The sequence below is a fragment of the Entelurus aequoreus genome, linkage group LG15 (genome assembly GCF_033978785.1).
Source record: "Entelurus aequoreus isolate RoL-2023_Sb linkage group LG15, RoL_Eaeq_v1.1, whole genome shotgun sequence".
Classification (NCBI taxonomy): Eukaryota; Metazoa; Chordata; class Actinopteri; order Syngnathiformes; family Syngnathidae; genus Entelurus; species Entelurus aequoreus.
This window is the reverse complement of record NC_084745.1, coordinates 21,986,334-22,002,196: the sequence shown is the minus strand read 5'-3', so window position 1 is coordinate 22,002,196 and position 15,863 is coordinate 21,986,334. Positions and strand designations below refer to the sequence as shown.

The 15,863-nt window shown below is 40.4% G+C and overlaps 2 protein-coding genes across 5 annotated transcripts in view; one reads left to right on the top strand and one right to left on the bottom strand.

The window, feature by feature from the left end:
• Window positions 1-3,388, top strand: part of pabpn1 (poly(A) binding protein, nuclear 1) — a 46,000-nt gene extending 42,612 nt beyond the window's left edge. The window contains exons 7-8 of one of the 4 annotated variants that reach the window (XR_009821166.1): window positions 1,805-2,094; window positions 2,592-2,738. Coding sequence is in view for 3 of the 4 variants with exons in the window: in XM_062021064.1 (XP_061877048.1) it covers window positions 2,592-2,781 (190 nt within the window). In the remaining variant the exon portion in view is untranslated. Of the gene's footprint in view, window positions 1-1,804; window positions 2,496-2,591 lie in introns of those variants that run through there. The other 3 variants (XM_062021064.1, XM_062021061.1, XM_062021063.1) reach the window with 3 other exon arrangements.
• Window positions 3,389-6,116: 2,728 nt separating this feature from the next.
• ngdn (neuroguidin, EIF4E binding protein) overlaps window positions 6,117-15,863 on the bottom strand; it is a 36,605-nt gene continuing 26,858 nt past the window's right edge. The window contains exons 5-11 of the mRNA XM_062021058.1: window positions 13,606-13,690; window positions 13,468-13,520; window positions 13,277-13,388; window positions 13,011-13,185; window positions 8,357-8,510; window positions 8,106-8,169; window positions 6,117-6,221 (exon numbers count right to left, since the gene is read on the bottom strand). Of these exons, the coding sequence (XP_061877042.1) occupies window positions 6,202-6,221; window positions 8,106-8,169; window positions 8,357-8,510; window positions 13,011-13,185; window positions 13,277-13,388; window positions 13,468-13,520; window positions 13,606-13,690 (663 nt within the window). The 3' untranslated portion in view covers window positions 6,117-6,201. The remainder of the gene's footprint in view (window positions 6,222-8,105; window positions 8,170-8,356; window positions 8,511-13,010; window positions 13,186-13,276; window positions 13,389-13,467; window positions 13,521-13,605; window positions 13,691-15,863) is intronic.

Below are 15,863 nucleotides of genomic sequence, written 5' to 3'. Positions count from 1 at the left end.
ATATGGCCCGAAAAATACGGTATACATTCCTGCACTCCGTTTCTGTATAAAAACTACCATACTGTCGAGGTGAATTTTTCAGTTTTATCCACAATTTTTTCACTCTCTGCAGCACTGAGTTTTACTTTTACTTTTCAATCAACAGAGAGACTGCAAGATGGCGCAATCAAAATTGATAGTTGATCGTTACCTGATTGTATGTTAGTGTCTCTCATTGCTGAGTGATTACTCGGTTAACTTTGGTTAACTATCCATAACTTCATAACTTTCAGTTTCTTCCGACCCAAAAAATATATATCAAATGTTTTATTGAAAAACATTTTTGATCATTCATGTCTATCATGGTATCGTTTTATGCCCCAGCCTTATGTAGTACTTGGTTATGTTGATCATGTGTACATTTTCCATACAAGGCTAAGTGGTTCACGTCATTCACACGTCTTCTTCCAAAGTTGACATCTTGACATTTCAGTTGGGTTCTTTTTGTGTCAGCTTTGTTTTAGAACCTTTCTATCACACGTGCAGTGGACTTTATAGTGTGCATTACTGCAGCTTGATGACAGCTACTTGTGTGTGTGTGTGTGTGTGTGTGTGTGGCTTTCGTGATCATGTGCGATTTGTTGAGCACAACAATGCCGTTTTGTGCGTGTGTGTGCATGCAACGTCTGTCTTGGAGGTCTTTTCCCGATTGGGCAATGGACATAGTTGGTTTTTGTATCGCTAAAGATGGGCATATGGGTTTGTTGACTAAATTGAGTGCATGTTGAGTCTGTGGGTTAAAGAACATGAGCTTTATCAACCCTGCCATTGGTCTCCGAGCACGGTACGACCCTTGTGTTGAAGCAGGAGTCCAGAACATCCTGAGAGCTTCTCCCATTCCAGACATTTCTGAGAGAAATGCCTATGCTTAGTCAAATGTTTGCCACATGGATGTAGTGTGTTCCTTGAAGAGACTGTGTGCTGTTAATTATTTGTAATGTAAAAGAAGGTAGAGAGAGAGAAAGTGGGTGAGTGCACCTTTGCTACCTGCCCCCTTTTACACCATCACGCATTGTTATATTATCTCTTTAAATTCAACACTTTGCAGCAGTTCCACTACACTCACTTGTAATATTGTTACAAGTGAGTGTTACCATGGTAATATCCTGTTGACCCCAATATAAAACTAGTGACAATGAAGTCATTCATAATTGCTTGACATTTTCCTTCATTGGTCAAGATCTTAAAATTAGCATCATTTATCTGTTGCTAGTTTAACCTGTAAGGCTGCTGGAGTTTGTAACAGTTTGAAAAGCACTACAACTACAAACGATATTCAGTCACATTTTATTTTTAATGTAAATTGGAACCAACTGGGGAAGGGGCCCACTGGAGCCAAAAGTCTCCCCTAAATCGCCCCACCCCCCACTATGTCTTCATTATTTGGCGGACTAGGTGCCGTTTCACGTGTTGATCAGCGCGGGCGAACAGCTACTTGTTCTTTTTTATTTTATTTTATTTAAACTGCAGTAAAAACCACAAGTATAACATAAGTCAGGACATCAATATGCAACTTTCCTGACATACCTCAAATTTTGAGTATTCACAATGTTTTCTTTAATACAAATCAGTAGACCCTGATAATAGACCTGGTCTTATATTGTGGTCAATATAGTGGACATGGTGGCACAAACACCGTCTCACTTTGTTTAGAAGATTTCTAAAGCATCGATCGTCCCAATGATTTGAACGCCACACCAGGAAGATGGTGCTTCTTAAGCCAACCAGGAAAGAAACTCACCCTCTTTTTCTCTCTCTCTTCCAGGGGCCGAGGGCGAACATCGTGGTATTCCCCTTACTAAACACCCACCACATAACCCCTCCCCCAACCTTTTTACTATCAACCCTCTCCCTTCTCTGTCCCCGTTTAAAACACACCATGAAAAAAAAGAGAGAAAAAAATGCCCTCCCCTTCCCCAACAAAAAAAAGAAGAGTCCCAGAAGAGAGAAACAAAAAAAAGAGAAAAGATTGTGGACAGAGAGACTGGCTGGCTGTCTGCAGTGTGCTTTTTGTATGTGAGCATGTGTGTAGCAGGTTGGTGCGGCCATCACTTGGTAAGATCTTTGTTGGCATTCCTTTTCTTCTTTGTTTGCTTGAGTCGGGTGGTGGGAGAAAGATGAGGATGGTATCTCAGGCTGCAGATGTGTCTCCTTTGGTCTGGCTGTGACATCCTGCTTCCATCACAGACCACCCACTCACTCTCCACCAGGGGGGGGAAAAAAAGTCAGGGGGCGGGGGCATGATTTTTTTAAAGTTTTGTGTTGAACTGTGAAAGGCAGGTTATTGATGTTTTAAGTTACTTCCTCTTCCCTACCCTTCATCTTCTCTCCTCATCTGCTCCATGTTTGTGATCACTTTTTTGGAACAAATGGTTTGTAGATTTTTTTTTTATAATTTTAAAGGTGGGGTGCCATACTTTCACTTTGCCCCCTTTTTAAAACACTTTTGGCAAACATTTTTTATTTGGGTCCATCTCCACACCGTCCTATGTCTCTCTCTCTCTCCCCCCCCCCTCCTCTCTTTTATATTAGACCACTTCTTGTCGTTTCAGGTTTCAGGACCAGTGGCGGCTGACGACCCCTCCCCAGGTGGCGCCGGCCCCCCCCACTGTCTCTGCAGCGTCTCTCTCTCTCTCTGCTCCCGCTATGCACACTCACCCCATTCTGTCCGTGTGGGGGGGAGGGGGGCAGGGCGACCACAGGCCGGCCACGGGGGGTATTTACTACAACAGCAAACGCTGATTATGCTTTTAGTCTTACACACCAACACACACACGTTTAATTCACACCGCAGTACATTTAACAGGCAGCCGACCCCACAGGTTTTTTCTACATGGCCAACGTCGCTGACAAGCAGGCAAGGTTTTCAGGAGAAACTCCAGAGAAAATGGCCTTTTTTCTTTTTTTTTTAAGAGGGTGTTCGAGTTGGGCCCCACCCTTCTCTGACAATGTGCAGTGCAGTCACTGCTAGTCAGAAACGACGACCACACTGTAGCGTCTTCATTCGTTTAATAATAAGAGTGGGCTGGTATTTATGGCTGGGTAAGTCGGAGGGTGGGGGGGTTGTGTGAGGATTTTTTTCCCCCCGGCAGTAGTAGGTTTAAAAAAGAGGGAGGAGTAGATTTAAAAAATAAAAAAAAATAGTTTTCTTGATTTTTTTATTTTTCATCCATCAGTGTGATTTCAAAATAAAAAAATAAAGATGTGTAAAAAGGGTGACATGTATTGTTTCATTAAACCAGGGTTGTCCAAAGTGCAGCCAGGGGGCCACGTTTAACCAGCAGCTGTTTTTTTCCCTTTGGTCCATCCACTGAAAATGTAATTTCATTATGAATGAGGTATATTGGAGAACACCATTTGCTTTGTCAGTCCAGATAGCATGCAAGTTAAGTATCCATTTTTTCAAATTAAGCACTTAACAATTTGTTTTAGCATATTTAATGTGCAACATTATTTAGTATGCGGCCCTCGGTGTAAAAATTTTGGACACCCCTGAATTAGGCCCTCATCTTTTATCACCGCTTTACACACCATTAAAACAGCACATTGCTCCGGTCCTAAGGAGGAGTGGTCACCTTATTTGGCTACAGGACTGAACATCACTATCCCTAATAGGTCATTACTGGACAGTAAAACATTTCAAGATTGTGTCATGTTAATTTTAAAAGTTTTTATCCTACTTAAGAATACCTGTTTTCATAGTATAATGTATAATGCTGCATGGGATTCTGGGTATTTGCTGTGTTGTGTTTTTGTTGTGTTACGGTGCGGAGGTTCTCCAGAAATGTGTTTGTCAGTCTTTTTTGGTGTGGGTTCACAGTGTGGCGCATATTTGTAACGTAACAGTTTTAAAGTTGTTTTAAACGGCTACCGTCAGTGTAAGCTGTGTGGCTGTTGACCAAGTATGCCTTGCTGTCTCCTACGTTAGCAATAGGGATGGGCGATACCACACTTTTAGGATTCGATACAATACCGATACTTTTTCTTGCATTTTCATCAATACCGATACCATTAATTTCAATTTTTGTCAGTCAAAAATATTATTACTATTATTATTTAAGACAAATCACAAGACAAATACAGACCATTTATACCACATTTATTATGGTCAATATATAATAAAAGTAAAATTAAAATAAATAACATTAAATATGAAAAATAAATTAAATATTATATATAATAATTAGATATTAGGGCTTTCCAATTAACTGTCAAATCCGAATCGCAAGAAGCTGCAGTTATTTTTTAAAGTTTGTGATATAATTAGCAATTAATGAAATATGAAATAGGCTAATGTTTTCGAAATGTAAGAAATCATGTTGCAGATTAAAACCAAAATCACATTCAATCATATATTTCAAGATTTTCTTGGAAAAAAATAAAACTTTAATGCAAAGATGAAGAATCTCCAAATTGTATTTCTTTCTTATCTTGTTTTAAATACTCAAGCAATTTTCAACTAACAGTAAATTCCCCTGTGTGGAAATTAATTGAATTTAGGATAATCATTTAAACAAAAATATTCAGTAAACATTACTAAAAAAATAAAATAAACAATGCCTGTTTTAAGTCAGGCTGCATCGCTGTCGGCTGGCTGTGTGTGTGTTGCACGTTGACGACGCTCATTCGCTGTCTCCTGTGACGTGACTGGGCCAGCTCTATACTCTGCCAGGTACAGGGGTGTCCCAGCACATAGTAAGTTAAGTAAGTCATCAAAAACATCTGAAAGTGATGCTTGCACCCCCCACACGCCGTTTTTTGGTTTATATCGATACTTTTTTCAGAAAGGTGATGTCAAATGAGTAGCGTGTGAGTATCGATATATCGATACCATAGGATCGATACGCACATCCCTAGTTAGCAAGCAGAAGCTGCATACAACATGTGGCTGGGCTGTCATGCGATTTGTGCAGGCTATAGGGGACAATTATTGCAGTACCGCTAAGGTACACTCTTAATTCAACTGTTAGGGTGAAAATCTGAGAATATTAACCCCGGGAGATCACTAGGAGAGGCACTGACGTCTGTAAAACTCCAGGGAAAACCGGGAGGGTCGGCAAGTATGCAGCTGAGCCGCATCAGAGTGGTCAAAGAGCCGCATGCGGCTTCGGAGCCGCGGGTTGCCGACCCCTGGTCTAGTAATAATGGTAAAGCACAGTTATGGAAAACTAGTAGGTTAGTCATTTGAACATGAGAAAAATGTGCAAATGCCAAGCACATCAAGGTCAACAATTAGTGGTACAGGAGATTTGAAAGCTCCAGCATTTGTTACGTTGAGCAACAAAAAACATTTGTTTAAATTACTATGCTGAAGTTTAGCGTAATAAACCATTAAAATAAGACAATTAAAAACTTTATGGAATTTTAGCTTCGACATGGCTTTAAATCGGCAGCACAGGGGTTAGCGCATGTGCCTCACAATACGAAGGTCCTGAGTAGTCCTGAGTTCAATCCCGGGCTCGGGATCTTTCTTTGTGGAGTTTGCATGTTCTCTCCATGACTGCGTGGGTTCCCTCCGGGTACTCCGGCTTCCTCCCACCTCCAAAGACATGCACCTGGGGATAGGTTGATTGGCAACACTAAATTGGCCCTAGTGTGTGAATGTTGTCTGTCTATCTGTGTTGGTGGCGACTTGTCCAGGGTGTAACCCGCCTTCCGCCCAAATGCAGCTGAGATAGGCTCCAGCGACCCCGAAAGGGATAAGCGGTAGAAAATGGGTGGATAGATGGATGGAAATCCAAGTACTGGAATGCACACATCACGACCAATTAATAACAGAGCATGACATGGCCAGGTTTCTATCAGACAAATTTTTACAACACGCTGTTCAACAGTAACCTGACTCTCGCCAGATCCTTGTAGTTCGCTGAGCTCCACACTACCTCCATGTGTGGAGCTCAGCGAACTACAAGGATCTGGCGAGAGTCCGGTTACTGTTGAACAGAGCGCATTGGTTCAAATCCCAGCCAGGGCTCAGTCAGCAAGAGCATCCAAAGCGAAGAGTACACCAACATAGTCCACATGAGTGACTACACTCACAGGAGTTGACTCGGGCAAGGGGGCAAATGAAGCAGAGGTGGAAAAAAAGTGTTCTTTATTAATCAGTCTTCAGCATAAGTATTTCATGTGTTGCATTTGCTGGAATGACAAATCCAGTCTGCTCTATCTGTGCTTCTTGAAGGCTGCAAAGAAACATTGGTGCAATAAGAAAACCATTGTAATATAAAACCCTTCAGGAAATCACAAAGTTGCATTAAGCCTTCTGGGTAATGTAGTAATGCTAAGACACATTCTACAGTAAAATTGAGTCTTAATGTGAATGATAGACAGTAGTAGAGTAGAAAAACAAGTTGACTTTATTGTATCCACTAAACCAGGGGTGTCAAACTCAAATACAGAGTGGGCCAAAATTTAAAACTGAACAAAGCCACGGGCCAAGGTTGAACAAATTAACCTTTTAATAGGGACCCAAACAAGTTTTGCATTGAATATTGAACAAGCAAGGCTTATATAACTTTATAGTGACATGCTATATTTTTTAATTATTATTATTTGAAACTCGATTTTTCTAGTTTCAAATAATTAAAACATATCAATGGCATATCAAATACAATTTAAATAAAAATTGAATGCCTCTTTTCTATTTGCAGCCTTCTGAGGTAAATGTCAAAATTAACTTTTTCCACAGGCTAATAAATTTGAAAATAAAATAACAATGAATAAACCAACCATTCAGGACTTTAAACTGCTCAGTTTGCAACACACTGATCTAATCTGATGTGCCCAAGCCAGATACCTGGCATCTTTTCTTGGATGCTAGTTCATTAATGTCGGGGCTCAGTCTTTGAGCTGAGGCAACCTTCATTATCGAACGAAGGTGTTCATCAGTCATTATATCTCGTAGTCCACCCGGACCACAGTCTTGGGGGCGTGCCTTAAAGGCACTGTCTTTATCGTCCTCTACGAGCTGTCGTCATGTCCGCTTTTCATCCATTCTAACAACGTGCCGGCCCAGTCACAAGATATGTGCGGTTTCTGTACGCACACACGTGAATGCAACTCACACTTGATCAACAGCGATACATGTTACACTGAGGGTGGACGTATAAACAACTTTAACACTGTTAAAAATATACGCCACACTGTGAATCCACACCAAACAAAAATTACAAACACATTTCGGGAGAACATCCGCACACAACACAACATAAACACAACAGAACAAATACCCTGAACCCTTTGCAGTACTAACTCTTCCGGGATGCTACAAAATACACCCCCGCTACCACCAAACCAATAGTTACTCTATAACGCTACTTGGGGGGAGACAACAGCAAGTCAATCGCTTCATTCCGAGTATTACATTTAGTTCCCGCTCCACCACCAAAGTATAGCCGACAAAGATTTGCGCCGTACGGATAATTCTAACCCGAATAAAAAAATTTAAAAAAGTGTTTTCACGTGCTCCAATCCGAATGACTGATCAGAATGAAATTTTGATCCGAACGTGTGTGATCTAATATTCCAAATTGCTGTATTTTTGATCCGGTTAAATTAGTGTCAGCAGCAACCTTTTAATTCTTCTAAACGGGAAGATATGGATCAGTCCCAGTGAGAGCAGATATTGCATAGTAGGCGATCGTTTTATAGTGCTACTGCTAAGCTAGATCTGTTTAGCAGAGCTTCTGAAACTTGTAGGATCAAAAATATAAGGCTGGGGACCATCATTTGTCCAAAAGTAGTCATTATTGGCTGCATGAGAAGGACTGCGGTTCCTACCTAAATGTCACACGATCACGTGACTGGCTCGCGAATATCTGTGAGATTGATACTATATTGATCATATCTCGCAAATTTTGTAAGTCTTTCGGTGTCATACATCAGATATATATGATAGTAGCTTCATTATAGAGGCAATTTGTTTTTCCACTCTGGTACTCTAAATGTGCTTTTGCTGCCATCTAGTCTGTACTTTAAATTGAAATATTTTAACCTGCAACTAACAAAAAAATGTAAAATCCTGGAGGGTCTGTCAAATTCTTCAACTGTATTTCACATGTTCTTACCTTTTCTTTTAGTTGACTTCTTCATGATCTTCTTCTTTTTCTTGGGTCGAAGGTTATCAAAGTCCTGCGCCAATAAAACGAAGATAAAAGCAGGTATTAGCAGCCTGTTGCTGACTTCCTTCACTTCGTTATTGACAACCTCTAAAATGTCCATACAATATGTGAGTTATGAGGTTCTTGTCATTGATCAATGCATGATGACACTTGGTTCAGCCGCCTTGCTCAAAAGTCATGTAAGAGCCTGAGCTCACCTGTCCGCCTTCGCCGCCGGTCAGCGCTGTGATGTCACCAAAGCGAGTGATGCCACTCAGCTGACCAGACATGGACATCATTCCCCTCTTCATGGAGTTTTTCTCTCGCTTGGTAACATTGAGACGAACCATCATGGACTCTTCATAGCTTTTCCTGTGGGGTTGACGTCAGTAATATATCACAACAGGTCCACAGATTTATTTTCTCTGACTTGAAATTGTACATTTTTAATGAATCCAGCAGAGGGTAATGTCTCACAAGGCAATTTACATTTGTAACATTTTCCAGCAGGAAGAGGCTTTGACAAAATGTAATCAAAATACCCAGAGGTTTGCCTGTCATTATTTCGTCATGTGTTAAACTCTTCACCCCACACATGCCGATAACAAGGACCCATCATTAATAATATTATATATCTAGTGATAACAAGGATCCATCATTAATAATATTATATATCTAGTGGTTCTCAAACTTTTTTCCACCAAGTACCACCTCAGAAAACAATTGGCTCTCCAAGTACCACCATAATGGCCAAATGTGAAATACATTAGCATAGTAGGCCAAAGTATTCATTAAAAACAAGGCAGGGGGTTTAACAATTATATTTAATATTTTTGGCCACTGTAACGTTACACACTATTTAAACAGTAACACAATAAAACACTGTATTTTAACCAAGCAATTCTTTGGCGTACCACTAGATCAGGGGTCGGCAACCTTTACCACTCAAAGAGCCATTTTGGAAAGTTTCACAAATTTAGGAAAACAATAGGAGCCACAAAATTTTTTTGATAATTTAAAATGAAAAACACCGCATACAAAGCTTAAATTGCTTTGCGCTATGTTAACCAGGGGTCTCTGACACACGCACCGGCACGCATCTTAATATGGAAATTTAATGTTAGTGCGGCCCGCGACTTTTAATTGATTGGTGCTTGATAGCGTCTTTCTTGCCAACCCTCTCAATTTTCCGGGAGACTCCCAAATTTCAGGACGTGCTGGCACTGCTTTTAGCGCCCCCTACAGCCTGCCCAAACAGCATACCTGCTTGGCCACATGTTGAAAGCAGCTTTTGCTTGCTCACGTAAGTGACAGCAAGGCATACTTGTTCAACAGCCACACAGCTTACACTGACGGTAGCCGTACAAAAACAACTTTAACACTGTTACGTTACAAATATGCGCCACACTTTGAACCCACACCAAAAAAGAATGACAAACACATTTCTGGAGAACATCTGCACTGTAACACAACATAAACACAACACAACAAATACCCAGAATCCCATGCAGCCCTAACTCTTCCGCTCAACCGACGCACGGAGGGGGGGGGGGGGGGGGGGGGGGGGGGGTTTGATGGTAGCGGTGTATAATGTAGACCGGAAGAGTTAGGGCTGCATGGGATTCTGGGTATTTCTTGTGTTGTGTTACGGTGCGGATGTTCTCCAGAAATGTGTTTGTCATTCTTTTTTGGTGTGGGTTCACAGTGTGGCGCATATTTGTAACGTAACAGTGTTAAAGTTGTTTTATAAGGTCACCGTCAGTGTAAGCTGTGTGACTGTTGACCAAGTATGCCTTGCTGTCGCCTACGTATGCAAGTAAAAGCAACATATAACATGTGGCCGGGCTGGCACGCTGTTTGTAAATGCTATAGAGGACAATTAATGCAGTGCCATTAGGGCACGCCCTTGATTAAGTAATTAGAGTGAAAACAGGATAATATATGCCCTGGGAGATTTCTAGGAGAGGCAGTCTCCTGGGAAAATCGGGCGGGGTCGTTAAGTATACTGGGAAAACCGGGAGGGTCGGCAAGTATGCAGCTGAGCCGCATCAGAGTGGTCAAAGAGCTGCATGCGGCTCCGGAGCCGCGGGTTGCCGACCCCTGCACTAGATGGAGTCCACATACCACTAGTGGCAGAATCGTGTATAAAGAGATTATGGCCAACTCGATTTCAAGCAATCTCCTCAATGATTGGTCAAAAGGCACTCACTCACTTGACCACAGGACACCATGACTGCTATACTACCTTTTGAGCTGATGCTATGTGTTTGCGGTGCTTCCTCTATAGTTTTTTTTACCTGCTTCCCTGTTGTGCCCATGCTGCTCCACCCGTGCAAATTGTTTCCCCATAACCCAGAAAGAAAACAAATGTTGGAAGTAAAGGTTCGCCATCAACACTGGAGATCCACCAAATAAACACAACACAACACAACATCTGCATTTTGCTAAGGAGCAAAGACAGAAAAGCTATTACAAATAAAATGAATTAATTAATCAAAGCGATGGTTTGACAAAAACAGACTCTTTGAATCTCAGTAAACTAAAAATGCTATTCGGTAACAGCAAAAGAGAAATTCAAACAAATACAATAGACGAAGAAAGGCTCAAATAAACAACATTTTGTAATAATAGATGAGAAAGTAAACTGAAAATCTAAAAAAATATACATTAAGTGGCAAGAAATTAGTCAATTAAAAATATGTTCTGGGCCAAAAATTAATCCATATTCTCTACTGCTTGCCGTTGTAACCATATCGGAGTTATTGTTCAGAATGATGGGGAAATAAGTACAAAGGTACTTATTTCAATGAATAAGTACTTATTTATTGACCATGTTACAAAAAGAAAGTTATAATACATAATGAGTGATACATACAGTATCATTGGAGGCAGCCACCATGGTTGACATACTTCACACACAAGTCGCAATTTGTCCATGATTGTTGGTCCAAAGTAAGGCTGAAACGACGCGTCGACGTAGTCACGTCATCGGTTACGTAAATACGTTGACGCTGTTTTTGTGCGTCGACGCGTCGCATATTTACGTCACACTATCGTCACGGTGCGAGCGAGGGGGAAAAAAGCACGCCAAAAGTCGTCAAAAGTGTGGGAGTATTTCAATACACGGCCTAATAATGTTGTTGTATACACACTGTGTCGAGCGGAAATGGCCTATCATAGCAGCACAACGGCTATGAACGAACATTTGAAAAGAAAACCAACTAGTCAATCGTCCGCGTGAGCATACGTTGTCATCATTACACAAAAACATGAATGTGTCATTTGTATCTGCTAGGGGTGTAACGGTACGTGTTTTGTATTGAACCGTTTCAGTACGGTGCTTTCGGTTCGGTACAGGGGGTGGGTTCACAGTGTGGCGCATATTTCCTAACCTAAAGCTAAAGTCTTAACAAGCTGCTTTGCTCCTTCTGCCTCTGTCTCAGCATGCAGCATTGTCCCACCCACACAACCATCTGATTGGTACACAGAAAGCGCTAACAGCCAATCAGCAGTGCGTATTCAAATTGTTACCAGCCAATCAGCAGTGCGTATTTAGAGCGCATGTAGTAAGTGCTTCAGCGTCGAGCAGATAGGTGTTTAGCAGGTGAGCATCAGGCAGCGGACTCTCCCCAAATGATAATAAACACCTCCCAGTCAACTACTAGTAACATCACTATGAGCCCGTTGACCTTCTAGAAACTTAAACTGCAGCTCAGCTCACTCGCAGTCCTGGCTTGAGGTGAAGGCTAAATTACCTCTCAGTTCCAGCCACATCGACCCCTTCTGAGCACCTATTTTCAGCTGTTGGGAATATTGTAAACAAGAAAAGAACCAGAGCATGTAGACATGCTAACCTTTCTTCATTACAACTGTTAGTCACTCACTGGAATGAGTAGAATATTATAATATTGTGTACTGTGTTGGACTGGATGTTTATTTTGCACATTTTAAAAGCAATACTTAATGTTTACAGTGCTCCAGAATATTTCGATTGGCACTTTTTTGTATAGGATCTTTATCTTTATTTTTGCACATTTTAGCAAATAAGCAATACTTTCACTTTTGTTGAAATGTTTACACTGTTGTTACAGAATATTTCGTTTTGCACTTTTTTGTATTGGATGTTTATCTTTATTTTTGCACATTTTAAAGCAAAATAAGCAATACTTTTACTTTTGAAATGCTTATACTATTGCAGAATTTGCACTGGATGTTTACTTTTATATTTGCACATTAAAAAGCGAATAAGCTACTTTTAATTTTGTTGAATGTTAAAAGTTTTAAATGTTTACATTGTTACAGAATATTTTGTCATGTTGTTGTCAATGTTGACTGAGTGGCCATCTTTTTTTTTGTAAATAAAAGCCATGCCTTTTGAAAAAACTGGCCTACATTTATTTTTTCATCTTCATTTTAAATAAAAAAATAATCGGTAAAAGGAAAAATAATCTATAGATTAATCGAAAAAATAATCTATAGATTAACCGATCAATCGAAAAAATAATCTATAGATTAATTGATAGAAAAATAATGGTTAGCTGCAGCCTTAGTCCAAAGATAATTAAGATTTGGGCAAAATGAGGATAAGTAATTTTTTTGGGAGGTTTTGTGTATTATTTTTTTTTATTGCGCCGGAATGTAGCAGCAGACTGCGTCAAACACAGCCTCAAAATTATAAGTTCACGAAATAAAAGCATGTTTTATTGTAAGTTTATGAGCTGGTTTATGAGCTGGAGTATGTTTAGAACTACATTTAGACGTATTATTTTGGTTTACTTTGTCAGAAAAACTAACGTCAAAATGACAGCAATTGCATGCAACCGAATCGCTGACACAGTATGTATTAAACATAAGACACAAATCCAAACAGACCTCTGCAGCTCCTCACGGCTTTCCCGCTCACTCTGGAAGTCGCGTCTTTCCCGTATCTCCTCGGGAGCGTCGCTGTACTGCTGCCTCAACTCCTGAATGACAGAACTCCGGAGTGCTGCACGGCGCTGACGCTCCGCCTGAGCTTTCTGCCGGTCTGCTTCTGTCATGTCGCCACCTGGTGGACAAAGACTTCAATAAAGGGGCAATTCTAGGAGATGAACAACTTGAATCATATTCTAAAAGGTCACGTGACTAATAAAGATTACCATAATGAACTGCAGAGATTTTCGGTGGCACATATTTCTTGTGAGTGGGCTTCGCTGCTTTTTTCCCAGAGTCCTTGTTCTCCCCTTCGGTTTCAGACTCCGATTCACTCAGCTGTAAACATGTTCAAAATTCATGTATTTTTTTCAGAAATATGTGTTTAAAGTAAAAAAATGTATATGTTATATGCTACTTTGCTCATGAGATTCTCCGGATTAGGACGAAACTGTAGTGGGTCGTTTTCAGCTGTAATCCAAAAATTCAACAAAACAGTTGAATTGACAATAATAAACTCAGTTTATTGATCATATATTTTCAAGGAAAATCTTACCCATACTGCCAGTCACAGCTGTGCGCACCAGTTTATCAATCTGGTATTTCAGTTTGTGGTCGAGAGGACGCATCTTTTCCAGAACCTTAAAAAAACATTTCTATTAGAGAAAATGCTTTGGAAAATGTTTAATCATGTAAATAAATGATAAATGGGTTATACTTGTATAGCGCTTTTCTACCTTCAAGGTACTCAAAGCGCTTTGACAGTATTTCCACATTCAGCCATTCACACACACATTCACACACTGATGGCGGGAGCTGCCATGCAAGGCGCTAACCAGCACCCATCAGGAGCAAGGGTGAAGTGTCTTGCCCAAGGACACAACGGACGTGACTAGGATGGTAGAAGGTGGGGATTGAACCCCAGTAACCAGCAACCCTCCGATTGCTGGCACGGCCACTCTACCAACCTCGCCACCTCGTCATAAATATGAATTTTTTTTACTGGACACTTTTGTCCAAAAACAAAAATTCCAACCTGAATGCTAAGCTTTTTTTTTTTGCAATGGGGTTGCACTAGAGTCGATATTTGCCTTTTTCAATTGATTAGAGATCAGCTGATGAGCTGCTGAGTCATTGCACAAGTAAACACGCTGCAGGACTGCTTGTATCGGAGCTTATAGCGGACAATTTTGATGCAAGCTAATATTATCTGATACTTGATTTTTTGCTGAAAATCGGACCGATATCAATATTGGATTACATGTCGATAACTAGTATGGTATTAGTATATGAACGATACAGAAGTGATTAGATCGATATTTATATTTTACTTGTTTGCATTATTACAAAACATTTTTAGGGGGTATGTTTTTGGTATTCTTTACAAAGTCAGGGAGTAATCTGGATACAAGAAGGCTTTGAAGACAAAATGGAAGTAGTAGTTTTTGTTTAGTTATTGTGCACAAGTCACTTTTGTGTTAAAAAATATGTTGCATTTAAAACAGGGGTGGGCAATTAATTTTTACCGGGGGCCGCATGAGCAACCCGAGCACTGCTGGAGGGCCACATCGACAATATTTCAATTAAATTTTGCTCAATATTATTTTTGATATATACCGTAAGATAAATAATAATAATAATAATAATTAATAATAATAGTAATACTTCAACATAGTGTATGTAACAGCATTCCATGACTAATATAAATAAATTAACATTAATAATAAATGACAGTAAAATAAGCACACGTATGACTGAGGAGTCATAGTGTAACTTTGTGTGATGTTTGAGTTGTCCGACTTTTTGTGTGGCCATAAACGCACCAGTGGTTTAGTGCTATGCGTGTTGGTGACAGATGACAAGTGGGTTTTGGCCTGGTTTGTACGGCAGAAAATGACTAGTTTTTCGAGATAGAAGTGTTTTACTTATGTTTTTGGTGTGGTTATGGCCGAATGTAAACAGTTTTGCTCAATAAAGTGATCGATATAATTCCTGGCCTCGAAGCATCTCGATAGACGTTACAATAATTGAACGGTGTTCAATTGAACGGTGTTGACGAACACCGTTAGGGCCGCTTGTTGTCACTGTCACTCAAAGTTGCATTGCAAAATTACATAGAATAAATATGTTTATTTTGTTTAGAATTCAGATGGGATTTGATTTGGTGCGCGGCATATATTTGCTGCGCGCAGCAGACGCTTGAGCAGTGCGCAATTGCGCAGGCACGCACCTTAGAGGGAACGTTGCATGGCAGTCCATGTCTTGTTGGAAACACGCCATTCTTCATCAACTTTTCTCTTTTTAGCGTCTAGCGTCTCGGGTGTAAACCGTGCATCACTTGTCGCTGCATGTGCACCCTCACTCGCAGGTTACACACTGACACATGCCCATAAATAATAATTTTCTAAATAAAAGCAGCACAGTTGTATTGCGCGCACGACATAGATGTTTTTCCAACCTTATTTTGTAATTAATGATTGCAGCTGTTCACATTCACTCACAATCACGCACACGCATACGTCCACACGGAAGTAATACAAATAACGATTTTCAAAACAAAAGCAGCACCGTTGTATTGCACACTCGACATAGATACTTTTTAAAATTTATTTTGTAATTTATAATTGGCCTCACGCGGGCCGGACAGGGACGCACAAAGGGCCGGATGCGGCCCGCGGGCCGCAGAATGCCCAGGTCTGATTTAAAACCACACATTTAAAGCACAAAAGCATTGTGCAATAGTTACGCTGAGAGCTGCGCGTTTTTTTATTTATTTAGTTACTACCAGTGAAAAAGCTAAGCGTACAGCACTGT